At 44.2% G+C, this 15,928-nt stretch overlaps 1 protein-coding gene across 1 annotated transcript; it reads right to left on the reverse strand.

The window, feature by feature from the left end:
* Positions 1-3,590: 3,590 nt before the first annotated feature.
* On the reverse strand, positions 3,591-15,722 carry si:rp71-17i16.5 (phosphatidylinositol 4,5-bisphosphate 3-kinase catalytic subunit gamma isoform). Its single transcript, XM_042099368.1, has 11 exons — positions 15,655-15,722; positions 11,719-13,712; positions 11,007-11,072; positions 10,524-10,749; positions 8,760-8,854; positions 8,339-8,485; positions 7,404-7,494; positions 6,977-7,107; positions 6,649-6,760; positions 4,822-4,979; positions 3,591-4,490 (listed from the first exon to the last, which is right to left on the reverse strand). Exons 2-11 carry the CDS (start codon positions 13,705-13,707, stop codon positions 4,233-4,235), a joined length of 3,273 nt encoding a protein of 1,090 aa, XP_041955302.1. The 5' UTR covers positions 13,708-13,712; positions 15,655-15,722; the 3' UTR covers positions 3,591-4,232.
* Between the last annotated feature and the right edge of the window lie 206 nt (positions 15,723-15,928).

Genomic DNA, 15,928 nt, shown 5'->3' on the forward strand with positions numbered 1-15,928 from the left:
GTAGGGTAGCCAGGTGCGGAGGCTACTAGCAGCGTACACCGACATCTTCGCCGCAAGAGATGAGGACTGCACCCGAACAAGCCTGGTCCAACACGATATCGACACCGGAAATGCCCGACCCATCCGACTTCAGCCTCATCGCTTACCGTTCGGCAAACGACAAGCAGCTGAAGAAAAGATTAAGGAAATGGCCGCGGCAGGAGTGATAGAGCCAAGCAGTAGTCCCTGGGCTGCGCCAGCTGTACTCGTCCGGAAGAAGGACGGCTCGTGGCGGTTCTGTGTTGACTACAGGCGCCTCAACCAGGTAACCCGGAAAGACTCCTACCCTCTCCCCCGCATTGACGATTGGCGGCTCCTGCTGGTTTAGCTCGCTGGACTTGCGCAGCGGCTACTGGCAGATTGAGCTAGCCCCGGAAGCTCGGCCGAAGACGGCGTTCACCATCGGGCAAAGGCTACGGCAGTTCTGGGTACTTCCGTCGGCCTATGCAACGGGCCAGCAACAGACTTCACCGGTGCCATAGGAAATCTGGAGAAGGTGTTCGACACCATATGGGGTGCTGGGCTCAAACTGCACCCGAAAAAGTGCCACCTGTTCCGGAGGCAATCCGGGTTCCTAGGCCATGTCGTGGGGGCCACTGGAGTGGCCACCGACCCAGCTAAGGTGGAGACGGTGAGACGTTGGCCTGTTCCGCACGGATGGTGCTGAGCTGCGGAGCTTCCTGGGTCTGGCGTCATATTACCGGCGTTTCATCTGGGACTTTGCTACAGTCGCCAGCCCGCTGCATCGATTGACGCACATAGGCCAGCTCTTCGAGTGGACACGAGAGTGCGACGCTGCGGAGGGCGCTATGTGAGGCCCCAGTGCTCGCTTTCCCTGACCCTCAACTGCCGTTCATCCTGGACACCGACGCCAGCGACGTGGCCATCGGTGCCGTCCTCTCTCAAGCAGGCAAGCAGGTGGTCGCATACTTCAGCCGCTCACTGGAACGAGTGGAGAAGAATTACTGCGTGACCCGCAGAGAACTGTTGGCTGTGGTGGTGGCAGTGCGCCATTTCCGAACCTATGGCGCTCGCCATACCGCTCGCCAGCTTTTTACGCTAGCGAGAGAATCAACGCTCGCCAGCAGCATGCCGGCGGGAGAGTCAACGCTCGCCAGCAGCACCCCGAGGTCGTCTCACCGCCTTCCGCTGCCAGCTAGAGTGATCGAGAGACCAGAGACAACGCACTGCAGCCCAACGCCACAACACAGCACTGCAGAGCGGCAGCCGGGGCCACGGACGCACTGGCGAGCTCCCGATAGACAATCTGACATTTTCCAGTTGCTGGTTCCTGCTGGATTATGAGCCCGTGTACTGGAGCAGGTACATGGGGCAGTGGGGGCGGCATTGCAAAGACTCTTCGTTGGCTGAGGAGACGCTTCTATTGGCCGGGATGCAGGCTGGACGTTGAACTGCATGTTCACTGCTGTGACGCCTGCACAGCAAAGAAAGGCCCCACGCGACGCTCGCACACTCCGCTGCAGCAATACGCAGTCAGGGCTCCCATGGAGCTGGTAGCCGTTGATGTCATGGGCCCACTGCCGGTCACAGAGCGGGAAAATCGCTACGTGCTCGTAGCCATGGACTATTTCACTAAGTGGACGGAGGCGTATGCAGTGCCAGATCAGAGCGCCCAGACGACAGCGGACAGACTGGTCACTGAGATGTTCTGCCGTTCAGGGCACCGGAAGAGCTCCACAGCGACCAAGGGTGGAATTTCGAGGCGGAGGTATTCGCTGAGGTTTGCCAGCGCATGGGCATCCTGTAAACGAGAACGACACCTCTGCATCCACAAAGCGACGGGCTAGTGGAATGGTTTAATCGGACACTGGCAGTACAACTGGCCATATTGGCCGACCGCCGACAAAAGGACTGGGACTTACACTTGCCCCTGGTGCTCTGGGCATATCACACAGCGGTGCAAGAGTCAACGAAATGCACACCGGCAGCTCTGATGTTTGGGCGAGAGCTACGCACGCCGGTGGACTTGGTATTTGGTTCGCCTCCGGAAGCGGAGATTGGAGGTAAGCAAGGGATGGAATACTACAAGCAGCTACGCGAGAGACTGAAAGGAGTACATGAGTTGGCCCGGCAGGCTATGAGTGAAGCTGGAATACGTCAAAAGCGAGCGTATGATATGCGCTGTCGTGGCTAGGAGTTCCAGACCGGCGATAAAGTTTGGGTGTACTGCCCGGAGAGAAAGAAAGGCATTTCCCTGAAACTCACTAGCCAGTGGGTCGGGCCGTGTGATGTCTTAGAGAAGCTGTCTGACGTGGTCTATGAGTCTGACTCATGTCAGTGTCGGAGAGTTGTGGCTCTTCACCATGATCGACTAGCCCCGTACCAACCCCTGGCCTCAGCTGAGGGCCGTGGGGACTCGGACACTGACTCTGTGGAACTTGGTGACAATGGAGCTGTAGCTCTAACACCATGCAGCCTTCACCGGAAGTCACCGCCGTGACAGCGGGGCGCCCCCAACGCCAGCGTCGCCTCCCAGCCAGGCTCAAGGGCTGCGTAGGGTAAGACTTGAGACAAAGGGACATGGACTAAGTCTCGGGGGGCTGTGTAGTGAACTGAGCCTAGCTGGTTATGAATGTGAGCTCCCATGGTGCTGTGTAGTGTATGTGTGTGTGTAATGTTGATGTTGGTTTTAGTGAGAGTAATTGCGTTTACCTTGTCATGTATGTGTTAGCTTGTATAGTCTTTCTTTATGTTGTACCTCATGTGTTTACCCCGTGTATTGTATGTGACTACCCTGTTTGTGTATCGTGCTTGTTTGATTGACCTCCCTTGTGTTACCTGTGTAATTGTGTTCGTGTGATTAAGTGTGTTGGTTCAATAAAAAAACATTCTGAGACAACTTTGCAGTTTGTTACAGTATTATTAAAGAGAAAATGATACCTGTCCTGCTTTTTTAGCATATTCATTTGTAAATCCTGTGTTTAAACAAGAATAAGATGACCCTTTTTTACAGCTTAGCCTATTTGAAGCATTCAAGGCATCCTTTAGTTAAAATGTAGCAGACTTAATTCTCTTTAGTCCAACAAATGTTTTGGATGTACAGTGCAACCGGAAAGTATTCAGACCCTTTCAAGTTTTCCACATTTTCTTATATTTCAGACTCATCTTGAAATGGATTCAATTCGGGTTTTTTTCTCATCAATCTACACACAGTACTCCAACACTCCACAAAAAATCAGGTGTTTGGAGTGTTTTGTAAATTTATAAAAAAAATAAACGTCTGAAATTTCCATTTACATAAGTATTTAGACCCTTTGTTATGACACTTGCAATTGAACTCTGGTGCATCCTACTTCTACTGTATCAAATGGTCCTTATGATGCTTCTACTTGATTAAAGTCCACCTGTGCCTAAATTAATTAATTGGCCATTATTAGGGCAGGCAGATATCTCTTTATAGGCCTCACAGTTGATGGTGTATGTCAGAGTGAAAACCAAGCCACAAGGTCAAGACAATTGTCTGTATACCTGCGAGACAGGGTTGTGTAAAGACCCCAAAACCCAAAAATGACTAAAATAGCCTGTCCGTATGAGAATTTTACAAGTAATATTTATTAATAATGAAAATGTGTTAAATCATTTGCAAGAGATAAAAAGATCAAGTGGATCCCAGTTTCATTAAGGGCATCTAAACAATCCTTAAAAACTGTAAAATAGCAGGCAGATCCAGTAAATGCCTATAGGCTAGAGTGAGGGATTTGGATTACATTTTGGCTACTATAGGAAGCCAATGGAGAGTAATTACAGTTTTTTGTTTACACACATTTTCAAAACTCTATATCTATTTTTCATTTTCTACACACAAAACCACAATTGCTCACACAAAATACAAAATGCCTCAAATCTCCAGGAAAATGACACATAACATTAAAAATGTCATAAACACATCTTTAAAAGCAAACATTTGCCTCACATTATAAACACTTTTGTCATAATATGACAAAAATTGGCATTTTGGATACATCATGTACACAATGTTGCTGAAAACCTAAAGCTCTTCTGTCTTTCATGGGCTTTTTATATGTATTTCCATACAAGAGTGAAAGGTACGGTATCTACAGAGAGAAGTTGAAATATATAGTAAAAATGCAAGCACAGATGTCATCTTAATTATGTCTCTTACAATAACAAAAATGTTCACTTAAAAATGCACCCCCCTGTCCATCTTCTTATTACTTAATCCCTGCAACCATGTGAAACCACCAATTGGCCTGAACAGTCCAGCCCAGCTGCTCGCAGATGGTGATCTGCTGCAGGAAGTGACCTCGAGCCTCTTCCTCTCCACACTCCTCTTGCAGCGCGGTGCGGAGGTAACGCATGTCCTGCGCCGCACTGAGCTCGGGGATCCCCGTCAACAGCATCAGGGAGAAGAGCGTCACAAGCAGCCTGGACTGAGAGCGCAGGGACAGGTAGGCCTCGATACATATGTCCTGGAGAGGAGAGGTGGCAGGGGGAATCATTCATATTCATGTGGCTGTGTGTGTGTGTGTGTGTGTGTGTGTGTGTGTTGTGGTGGTGTGTGTGTGTTCATGAGTGTGTGTATGCCTTTAAAAAATTATACATGTAGTACATGTTTGGCACAAACAGACATTTGCACATGAAGACCAAATCCCAAAGTATTGTGGGAGAATGTCCTGAGAAAATGTTTATTTTTGGTCACACTATCAGTTATACACATCATTGTTTTGATTTAAATGCTTCCATGACCATTGTCCTTTTAAAATCACAAAATTAACCCATAAGACCTTTGGCGACACTCACCCGAAATCTCTGGAAGTAGAGGCTGGACCGACCCTTGACCCTGCCCATGACATAGAGGAAATCTGGGGTGAGGACAAAAGGGACCCGTTCCCTGTTCATCCCCAGGAAGCTCTTTGTGTTGCCCAGGATGTGGCCGAAATCGATATGGAAAAGATTGCCTAAGAAACATATATAGACAGTTGCAGACAGTTCTTATTACTGTAGGAACATTAGCCCTGAATATTTGTGTTTCATTTATCCATGAGTTAGTCCAATCAGACTGTCTACAGTTACCATCCTGACAATCATTTTCTGTTCAAATTGATTTCCGCTTGTGAATAAAAAATATTCTTTTAAACAAACCTCAGTGTCTTGCCCAAAGCATCTTAATAAAGAGTTACTGTTGAATGCATAAATATGAGCAATTTTGCTCAAATGACTCATGATAAAATGAAATGTCACACAGAGTCGGAGCGCCCTATACGCACACTACGCAAGTTGACTGGGATCCCGCATATTAATCAAGGCCCCTCGCCTCCACCATGCACCATACCAGCATGAGTTATATTGTTGATGAGAAGATGAAACGGCAGGGCATACAGTATGAGAACAGAAATAACTCCATGAGAGTGAATTGCGGGAACCAACCGGCGGTTAAACTTGTGTTCCTCTTCAGGTTTGATGTGAACAAATAATTTCCCAAGTCTATATTGCTAACATAGGCAATGAATCTGGGATAAGATTCAGACTAGCTCGTTCCACAGTCACACAGTTCAACAGTGTAGCTCAGCTGGTGGAGCGAATTCTAAAGCCCAGTCATGGGTTAGTTACCCAAGGAGCAGAAATGCTAATTAAAAAAAAGATTTAAATCCACACAGTGCTGTATATCACTTTGTTAAAGGCACCCTTAACAAGATTTGCTCTCGGGGGTCCCCCTACAGTTGAGAAGCGCAATAATAAACACAAACGAAATATGCGTCTTTTGCAAAAAAGTATGAACATAACTCCGATATAATATAGAGGGAATGCACCGACAGCAGTCTGTAGAAAAAGATCTCCAAATTCCTGTAGCATTGCAGCTCTTTTCTGTTTCGATTTCGTATGGGGGGATGGGAGGAGGGGCAGTTTCCTACCCGAGGAAAGTGGCCAGGTCAGTAATCGCCTACAGAGGGTCGCTTAGACAATGGCAGAAGGGCCATTCGTCATGTTATGAACCTCAAAATATGTGCCATCAAAATGATTTTGGAAATGTTATGTTAAGGTCGAAAAACCGTTAAGGGTGCCTTTAAGTTATTTTACCGGTTTTATTGACTTCTGAGAAATAGGCTACACAATCTAGGCTTCTTGGCAAATACTTGTACCCTGGAAATCCAGAGTTCTCACGAGAGCACAATTTGAATTTGTTCAGCGAGTCACTCTGGCAATGAGTAATGTTGTTCATTACTTATGTCCCATGTATCGTGGGGTACCAAATCACATCGGTGTATCTGATATAGGTGGGGCAGAGGCAAGCTAAACAGATGACAACAGCGCTGCAACGAATCAGTCAGTAAACATTGGTCATAGTGTTATCCAATTGCGTCGAAGTGCAGAATCAGTCAGTAAACATTGGTCATAGTGTTATCCAATTGCGTGGAGTGAGATTTTCAAATGCATGCTTGGTGCCGTCCCTCAAGTTGGGCCATTGCATTAGTCATGGCCAGACCCTTAATCTTTCGGATTTGGGTCTGGACTGCTAAAATACATGCATTTGACAAATACAAAATTACATTAAGGGATAATGATGCTGAGGTATCCCGATAAACAGAATTAATGGATTTCATTACTGAACAAAATATTGCCCCCTACCTTTATCAGTGATCATGATGTTATCATTGTGGCGATCTCCAATTCCTAGCACATATGTGGCCACACAATACCCTGCACATGAGTTGACAAACCTCTCCATCGCTTGGTAGTGCTGAAGACCAACCAGAGACAAGTAGACAGCATTAACATTTTACAGTACTCTTCAACTCTCTAAAATCAAATGATGGGGAATCAATGTATGCTTTTTGACCTGTGGATGTGCCCATAAAAAATGAATTGGTGAAAAAGTAATACATTCTGATTCTGATTCCAAAATGAGAATAGAATAGCAAGAGAAAAAGGCGAACAAATGAAACCTAAATCTCACTATTCCTTGAAGTGGACACTTGTCCTTCAGCCATTCAAACAGAGCGTCATTTTTGAATGCTCCTTTTGTGCCTCCTTGGCTCCTTTGGACCGCCGCAATCGTGACAGCATCTCTGACTATCTCTATCATCCCTAAGGCACAAGCAAAAAAGAGATATAAGTTATCAAATGCAAACATCAGTCTCTACGTTGTGTTTATGTGGTGTAAGAGGCTTGTAAGAGGATAGAGAGACATGAAACTTGCTTGGCAGCCTCGAGAAACCTTGAAAATACATTCACAAACAGTAAACAGTAATGCAGTGTTTGGGAACGATGGATTCAGAGTCATGCATGCCGCTGGAGTATGCATTGAATTTCCATTGTGTCTACACTTGCAGAAAGAAGCCTTCACATTGAAATACTAGCTTATTCAATATCAAGTGCCATACCTATGTTGTGCCCAGTGGATATGCAGCCATAAGGCACCAGGTTGAGGTTTAAGGATCTTTCCTGCCATATTGAATCCATTACTTTCAATGTCTGAAAAAATCAGAAATCAGATATGTCCTCATGTATTTGGTTAGCATTTTTCACTGTGATTACCCATGACCCATTACCCATAAAAATGTATCCCTATGGCACGCACACACACACACGTGTTGTCATAATGTTTATAATGTTTGCATTACAATTTTTGCAGATTGCTTACCCACTAAATATTAATGCTTAGAACAACGCTTACCACACACATACCTAAAAACACTTACACAGAAACTGAACACCAATTAGTCTGAGCTGTAGAACTACAAATCAGGTAAGCCATTGTGCACCTGGTCAATTGTGTACAATTTCATAGTTTTGTACTTGCCCCTTACTCCACACTTCTAAAACCTACTGTATTATTTTCAGTGTAACTTGCCTGCAATGGAAGAGCCGTATAAGTGCATTATTTGACTTGTAGTAGTAAACATTATCTCATATTTTTGTCCTCTTCATCTCACTCATTTTATTTAAAACTGTATTTCTTTTTATCTTGATAAAATCAAGACACAAATATTTCGGCATGCTGATTCCAAAATGAGAGAACAAAAATGTGAGAGAACTTTAATAATCCTTCACTTTGGTTACTCTTTGGGACATACCTATTACCATAACAGAGCCTGCCTTTCATTTAGAGCTGATAATTGGAAAAGGTTTAAAGCACAAGACCAAATTAACTGTTGTTTAATAGAATGTGGGTGTGATGGAGCAGCGGTAATGTCATCGCCTGATAATCAGTTTGAATCCTGAACCCGCCATTGTCAGTCTGTGTTTGCTTTGGATAAAAGTCCTAATACCAGTTAACTTTTAACCCTAGGATGCATTTTATCCTTGTGTTCCTCACCTGAATAACAAGCATATCCTGTCGGAGATCATCACCTTCTTTGAATATTATTCCCACAGGAGGACCAGTAGTGGCTTGTGAATCAACACCTGAGAATTCAAGCCATAAGGGCTTCTTCTTGGAAGCCATTATTTTGCACCTGTTCAACTAATGAATGGCAAATGGTGAGGTTATTTTAAGAGATCAATTGATTGAAAAAAAGGCCTACATTTTGGTCAAAGACTTATCCAGCTTAGACTGGTTTCAGCAAAGGATATACTTTTACATACATATTCACAAACAGATACTAAATGAAAAGACACTTATAGGCTACTGTATGTTATATACACGTGTGAAGGATAAAGCACATGATACAATGCAGTGCAATTATGCAGTGCTTGTGTAAAACTTCAATGTTGTTAAGGAGTGAAACAGTTTGGACCTGAATTTGTCCAGCTCTGATACGTGGATCAAAGGGCACCTGGAAGTCAGGTGGGAAGTGGCAGCTCTGCAGCAAGTCCTGAAGCTTCTGCGCAGCTTCAGGGATGAAATGACAACATGAATGAAATGACAACATGAATGGAAATCTGTGTATCTGTAATTCCTATTTTCACACTATTAAAAATTAAGGAGTTTTCAAAATGCAATAAAACAACATATATTAAAGGTGATATGGAGTTTATTTTGTTTTAAACAATTAAACCCACCCAATATCAACAGAATGTGAAGAAACATTTTGACATAATGTCAAAAAACGCCAAGATGCTCTGTGTGACATGCACAAAAGTTAGCATGCAAACCAAGTAGCGCCCTAGCTCTCCTGTAATATCACTTTGGACCATGTGATTACCATGTCACTTTCGACCATGTGATTAAATACAATACGTGTGGCTGCATTCAAGAGAACTGGAAGCCTACTGAACTCCAGATAACACCTTTAAATACAGTCATACAGTAGGCTACTGAATAAGGGCTTGGTTTGGTTTCAGAAATAAACATGTTCTTCTGTGCGCATTAGTCATTACAATTATAACTAATAGAGGAACAGAATGCACCACCGTTATGGTAAGCCATTTTAGGAAGGACAAGTGAAAGCAAGAGGAAGAAAAAAATAAACCTTCCCTTTTGTAAAACAGAGAGTTGGTTGTAAATGGGTCAATTATACCACATGTGTACTGTCATTTATGGTGCATGTACTGTACCTACAGAGTACAATTTGTAATCCCTTCAGAAATTCATCCATTCATTTTGTGTTTTTTCACTCTGTGGTACAACACTAAAAAACTCATTTCCAGTACACTGCAAAAACTGCTTATCTAACCAAGTGTTCATCTTATATTAAAGGAAAACTTGGCAGGATTTCCCCCTCTGCATTGTGCATTATGCTATTTCAAACTGTGGGAAAAGGTAACAAACGATAAAGCACATGGATTTGTTTACAAGCTAGCGAACGGTTAGCATAAGTTTGGTAGAACTATGTGGATGTTACAAGGTAAGAAACACGATTTAAAACGAGTTTCTTGTTTCTCACTTCTCTTTCCGGGACGGTAGTCTCAATGTTGCAAGGTTGGTTTTCCGCCTGGGGACGCTAGGCGCAGCGGGGAAAGTCCAAATGATTTCTAAACGGGTTTATTACGTTGAAATAGTTCAATTATAGTATTACGTTGAAAAGTTCACCTTTAAAGGTCTATTTCCAGAAACCAACCATTTCAAACATTTGTTTGAGAGCATAATCACGTTAATTAGTGCAGTTTTGAGCAAGACAGTTGTTTGCACACTAAATTGTCTTACAATGATAGTGCAAAGGGCACAGCCAGACGTCAAAAACAATAGAGCGATTTTTTTTTACCACTGACAACATTCAAAATAGAACGACATTTCTGTGGTAGTGTGGTGAGGTTGTCTATAGACAAACGTAATTCAGGTTTACACATTTTTCCTACTGGTCGGGGATTGAACAGGCAAACCTTAATCTTAGTCACTTTTAAACGTGATGCTAGAGAGTGAGATGCTAATGGTCTAATCCTATTCAATGATCTATGCTAGGCTGGAGCTAAAAGTGGTATCGCCAGACTCAGAGAACAGCTAGGTGAACCGGAGAAAGGTAAAAATCAATTGTTTTTTTCCAGTTTATGAGTGACGACAGGTCTTGTTGACAAACAATATAGCTAAAAATAAAGACAGTTTCTTCAGAGAGGATCTTTACCTGTTGGAGGGAGATCACTTTTGTCTGGATATAACCTCTTTACTGCACTTGCAACATCGTGCAAGTTGTCCACCACCAGAACTTGTTGTTGGAAACTCGACAGCATGGATTGACCACAACCCATTAAGTAAGCCTCCAGAATCACTGCCATGCGTTCACGAAAGAATGGACATCCTGCCACCTCACTCCGCAAAAACCAGAAAAAAAAGTGACCAATTCTCTTGCTCTGAGGAGAGGAAAATCCATAGAATGAGAGTGGTCTGTGTCTGTATCTCATAGGTCATGCTGATCCTCTTCTATGGAAGTTCTTATTTCAGTTTCTAACACTTTATAACAACTACAGGAAGCCTTAGTTATGTATTAGCAAATGGTGAATTCATCATTTACAAAGACTTCCACATTAATGCATATCAAGATTTCAGTTGTTATTATGCAGTATCATGCACCTCAATCCTCGAATCCCACTTCAATTAATATGCTTACTCTGAGTGCTCTTCGGAGGAGGAATCTAGCCAGACAGCTATCATGATAGGGCTCAACCTTGAGGGTCTATAAAAGCAAAAATCATGTCAAAGTCCTGCAACAAAACACAACAGCATGCAGAATACGTTCAAAAGAACAAAAAGGACTTGTTTTCTTGTATGGCCCACTATTTTCTCCTCACATACAAAGCACTTACAGTAATAACTTTGCCCCTCCATACCTCTCCGACCTCCTCAACCGCCACACTCCCACCCATTGCCTCAGGTCCGTCGATGCAAACACACTCAAGACCATCAGGACTAAGCTCCTGACCTAGGGCAACAGGGCCGTCTCAGCTGCTGCACCCTCCCTCTAGAACGCTTTCCCCAACCGCATCAAACACTGGGGACAGACTTCCCCACTTTTCCCCTCCTTTTTATTGCCCACCTCTCTATACCAGCTTGGCCTCTGCTTTATCCATGCACGGTGCACCTATGTGTTTCTTTTGTCTGTCATCTAACCTTGTCTATGTACCTTGTGTGCTTGTTGTACCTACGTAAGAAAACCGTAAAGCATCTATGAGTGTCTAGAAAAGTGCTATAAAAAAATAATGTATTATTATCAATATTATTATTATCTTTACATCTATAAGTCAATATCCATATGTTGTGAAGCATAAATGTCAGTGACAACTGCAATATTACAGATAGCATGTACTGTATTAATCACTAACCTGAACCAACTGGAGAAGGTACCTTAGTACTTCTTCATTGGACAGCAGCTCCAGCCGTTGGACAGCCAGGCCTCTGACCCTTTCATCAGCAAAGCCCACGCTGAGAAGCTCCAGAGCCACTGGCAGCTCCAGGTCATGCGGTTCCCAGTGACCCAGCAGCCAGTGGATGTCCTGCACAGCGTCGGGCTTTAGCCAGTCAATGCTCCGCAGGAACTGAGGCAGGTTGGAGGTGTAGCGGACACTTTCCTCCCTAAACCTCCTGAGACGATCTCTTTGGGTTTGCGTGGAGGGCGATGATGTTGGTGATCCACTTTCAGGGACATCCGACTTTGAAGGCGATGCTGGGTTTGATGCAAGAAGAGAGGGTGGTAAGCTGGAATTAGATGACGGCGACGAAACACTGGGAGGAGAAAGAGTATTGGGGACTCCTCTACTGTGCGGGATGACCACGGGAAAACTGTAACGGTCCAGGAGGAAGGTGATGGCCATGGACGTCGCCACGTCTGGGTTGGTCGCCGTGGAGAGCTTGTCAGCCTCGAAAGTAAACGCCTCCTCCTCTCGCTCAGGAAACGGCCACATGTGAAGAGTGTGAGGCCCCTGACTGAGCACAGACCTGTGGTCGATGAGCTGAAGATTCACAAAGTACAGCACATTTCCTTTACACCTCTGGAAGTCTGACTCCTTGACTCCGCTGGTAGATGATTTGGATTCCTTTGCTGTGGAGTTGTCGAAAGTGTTGATGGTAAACCCGAGCTTTGAGCCACGAGGGATGTTCTTTAGGAGGATGTCAAACTCAAGCCACGTGTTCCACATAACCTCATCTGTGAAAGGTTTAGCAGTGGAACCGATAGAGGACACTACCTTGTTGCCATAGATAATGGAAGCCTCAACGCAAATGAGTTGGGGCAGTTTGGCTGGGCGTTCAGGAATGTCAAACCCCAACAGTTTCACCCTAAACTTTCTCTCACAGTCCCACAGGGAGATCATGAGTATCTCATCCATCTCTTTCCCACCAAGAGCAAGGTCCTCATGAAAGCTGGAGAGGCTAGTGAGGTTGTCCACTAGGGGGAAGGCCTCACTTCTCACCTTATCCTCTGGAAGCAAAGCAACATCAGTGATTGTCAAATGAAGGTCTTTACACCTCTTCAGGCAGCTCCTAACCCAAAGGAAGTTGTACAGGGGGATACTTCCAACTAAGAACTCCTCCCTTCCACAGACCTTCAGCACTGGATCAGATGTGGACCAGTCAATAGAGGGGTCCATTTTAGACACAGTTTCCTGAAGTATCTTCAGAAGATGATCTGGAGAAATTTCAATGTCTATGTTCATGCAAAAGCCTTTGTTATCGAAATAGACGACAATTGGAAGTTTGCGCTCATGCCACTCTTGGAGGTCTTTCTGAAGGGGTGTGGCTGTGGTCCATGGTTCAGTGGCATACGCTTTTGGGTCACGGCTTTTCAATTCCTCTCTGCGGGGGGCAGCAAACTTTCTGCGGGTAAAGCTCAGTTCACTCAGCCTGCTCCCTGCGGTAGAATTCAAGTCATATCCAATAAGCTTAGCTAAAGCGTGATGGTAATTTTGCACATCTTCTGTGTCTGTTTTCTTTTCTGCGATAGAAATCTGTGCCATCCTCATGCCATGGGGATCCAGAAACCAGGGCACATTTAGCGTTTGCAGGACCTGGCAATCATCATATATCTCATACAGGTCGTCCATTTTGGTGTACAGGAGCTGATACCTCTCAGGGTCCAAGAGTCCAAGAGGGTCGGGAAGCTGAGACCTCTCCTGCGCTAGCATACAGAGACGCAAGCGCAGTTGGTGCACATTGCACTGAGCTGGGAGTTTAACCACGAAGGTCTCCTGTCCATCACCTGAGTGACGAGTCTCTCTGGGAAACTCACAGATGAACTGAAGGGTGTTTTCAAGAGATCTGAGGTTGTCGCTGCAGACATACTGTGAGTGCGACTCCAAAACACATTGAACCTCCATGAAGGCTGTTTTAAACAACGATAAAGAGAGAGAGAATTGTAGATTAACGTTAACGGTACACATACTTTCTAAAACTTTTTAGGGGCAGCCGTGGCCTACTGGTTAGCATTTCGGACTTGTAACCGGAGGGTTGCCGGTTCGAACCCCAACCAGTAGGCACGGCTGCGGTGCTCTTGAGCAAGGCACCCAACCCCTCACTGCTCCCCGAGCACCGCTGTTGTTGCAGGCAGCTCACTGCGCCGGGATTAGTGTGTGCTGAGTGTGTTTCAGTAATTCATGGATTGGGATAAATGCAGAGACCAAATTTCCCTCACGGGATCAAAAGAGTATATATACTTATACTTAAAAGTGTAGTTAAAAGTAAGATAAGACATGGAATAGGTATCACGTGTGCCCTAGCCCAGACTGAACCCAGGACTGGAGCACACAAATAGCTTTTAGAGACTTTATTCGGAGCAAATGATTAACGTTTCAATGCACAGGCTCTTCCTCAAAGTCAAACAGAGTGTTTGACCGAGTGAAACTCAAAAAAGCTATATTTGTGTGCTTCGGTCACACACGCACTCAAAAGCACACCCACTCAGTTTCTTCTGTTAATTTATTGGAGATTAAACTTCTTACTGTAAGCTTACAAAATAATAGAAAAGAAATGTGTTATGAGCAATAGCTACCAGAAATGTATTTTTAGTTTTCACAGGAAAAGTTTAACAGTGTAAGCATACTGTAGGCCTATGTTTTAAACTTACAACTTACAAGGAGTTTAGCTTCCTGATTGCTGGTGATGGCTTTCTTTCAGTTGCTGTGCCTGAACTGCCATTAAAGCAACACCATTTTCTTTCACCTTAAAATGACATCTTCAAACTCATTGTGTTGCCAACCTGAGGGTATACTTGGGTACCCCTTAGTGCTGAATGGGAACCCACTCCACCCTCTTAATCAAATGAGATGCTGTAGTAGATTATAGATTCTTCTTCTATAGACTCTATACAGTATATGCACAACTTCATTTTGGATTCGCTTGTACTAGCATTATCAACTTCCGGTTTATGTTAAAACATTAACATAGCAAATACGGCTTCTTTCTATAGTCATTGTCTTCAGGACCTCGTCTCATGGTAATGTGGGCCGACTTTGTGAAAATGTTGTGTGCCACTCCCTCCAGCAAACAGGAAAAGGGTTTAAAATGTTCTTAACCTTAATCAAGCAACTGTTACTGAACTGGTATGCCGTCTCACCCATTGTTCTCTATTCCTGTTGAAGATCTGAAGTGATCGAAACGTTGCCTTTTTAAGTAAATAGATTTACTTCTGGAGCAAACAACAGTGTGCAGACCAACCTTTCTCTTATATCTGATACAGTTGTCTAGCACCTGTGGATTACTTTTTTGGATGTGCGCATCACCCCTCTTTCTTATAAGTTGGCTAATCAAAATCGTTTGACCCTATAGTGGCTGAAAATTGCACTGATATTTGGGGGCACTGTGGCACAACTGGCTACAGCGGCCACCGCCGTACTACATTCGGTGTCATCCGTACTACATACCAAGTGCCCACAACTCGAGGATCCGGGTTCGAGTCTGTCATTTCCCAAACCCCTCTCTCTCCCACTCACTTCCTGTCAGCCTCTGTGCTATCATGATAACGGCAAACAACCCCCCCCCCCCAAACATGTACTTTAAAATTGCACTGATATTTAAGGACGACACAGCAACCTGCCATGTACCAGCAATCCAGTGCCTCGGATCCCTCTGATTCAGTAACAATGGATCATGTTGACATAATGAATAATGAATCGATGCAATATTTCTGACAAAAAGGAAATTATAGCAGAAAGTAAAACGAGTACCTCAATTGAAACAACTCAGTCCTTTTTGTGTCCAGACAAATAATACTTAATTCCTTATGCTCTGTCTGTTTTCAAAAGAAAATAAATGACTGTATTACTTACCTAGACCTTATCTCACTGCTCGCTAAGAGGTTTTATGTTTGCCTTTCCAACCGTTCTCTTAAAGCCAGGTGAATGTTTAAGCATTTGAACTTCCCCATTTGTTCTTTGCTTCGATAAGAGCTGAACAACAAAGAGCTATTCATCTTTGATCCTTCCTCTTTCTTTGGTGACATAGAGATTCAAAGGAAAAAAATGCCAAAACAATCAAACATATGGATAACTTGCTTGATGTCCTGTGTATTTGTACTGTCACCTATGGTAAGAAAATCCGCTG

Source organism: Alosa sapidissima, chromosome 7 (genome assembly GCF_018492685.1).
Source record: "Alosa sapidissima isolate fAloSap1 chromosome 7, fAloSap1.pri, whole genome shotgun sequence".
Classification (NCBI taxonomy): domain Eukaryota; kingdom Metazoa; phylum Chordata; class Actinopteri; order Clupeiformes; family Clupeidae; genus Alosa; species Alosa sapidissima.

Excerpts from the sequence above, each read along its gene's own strand:
- si:rp71-17i16.5 (XM_042099368.1), bottom strand. The coding sequence starts at position 13,707 with ATGGAGGTTCAATGTGTTTTGGAGTCGCACTCACAGTATGTCTGCAGC. Across the intron at positions 7,108-7,403 it reads ATCCACTGGGCACAACATAG|GGATGATAGAGATAGTCAGA; the intron begins GTATGGCACTTG and ends CTTGTGCCTTAG. Across the intron at positions 6,761-6,976 it reads AGTGTCCACTTCAAGGAATA|CACTACCAAGCGATGGAGAG; the intron begins GTGAGATTTAGG and ends GTTGGTCTTCAG.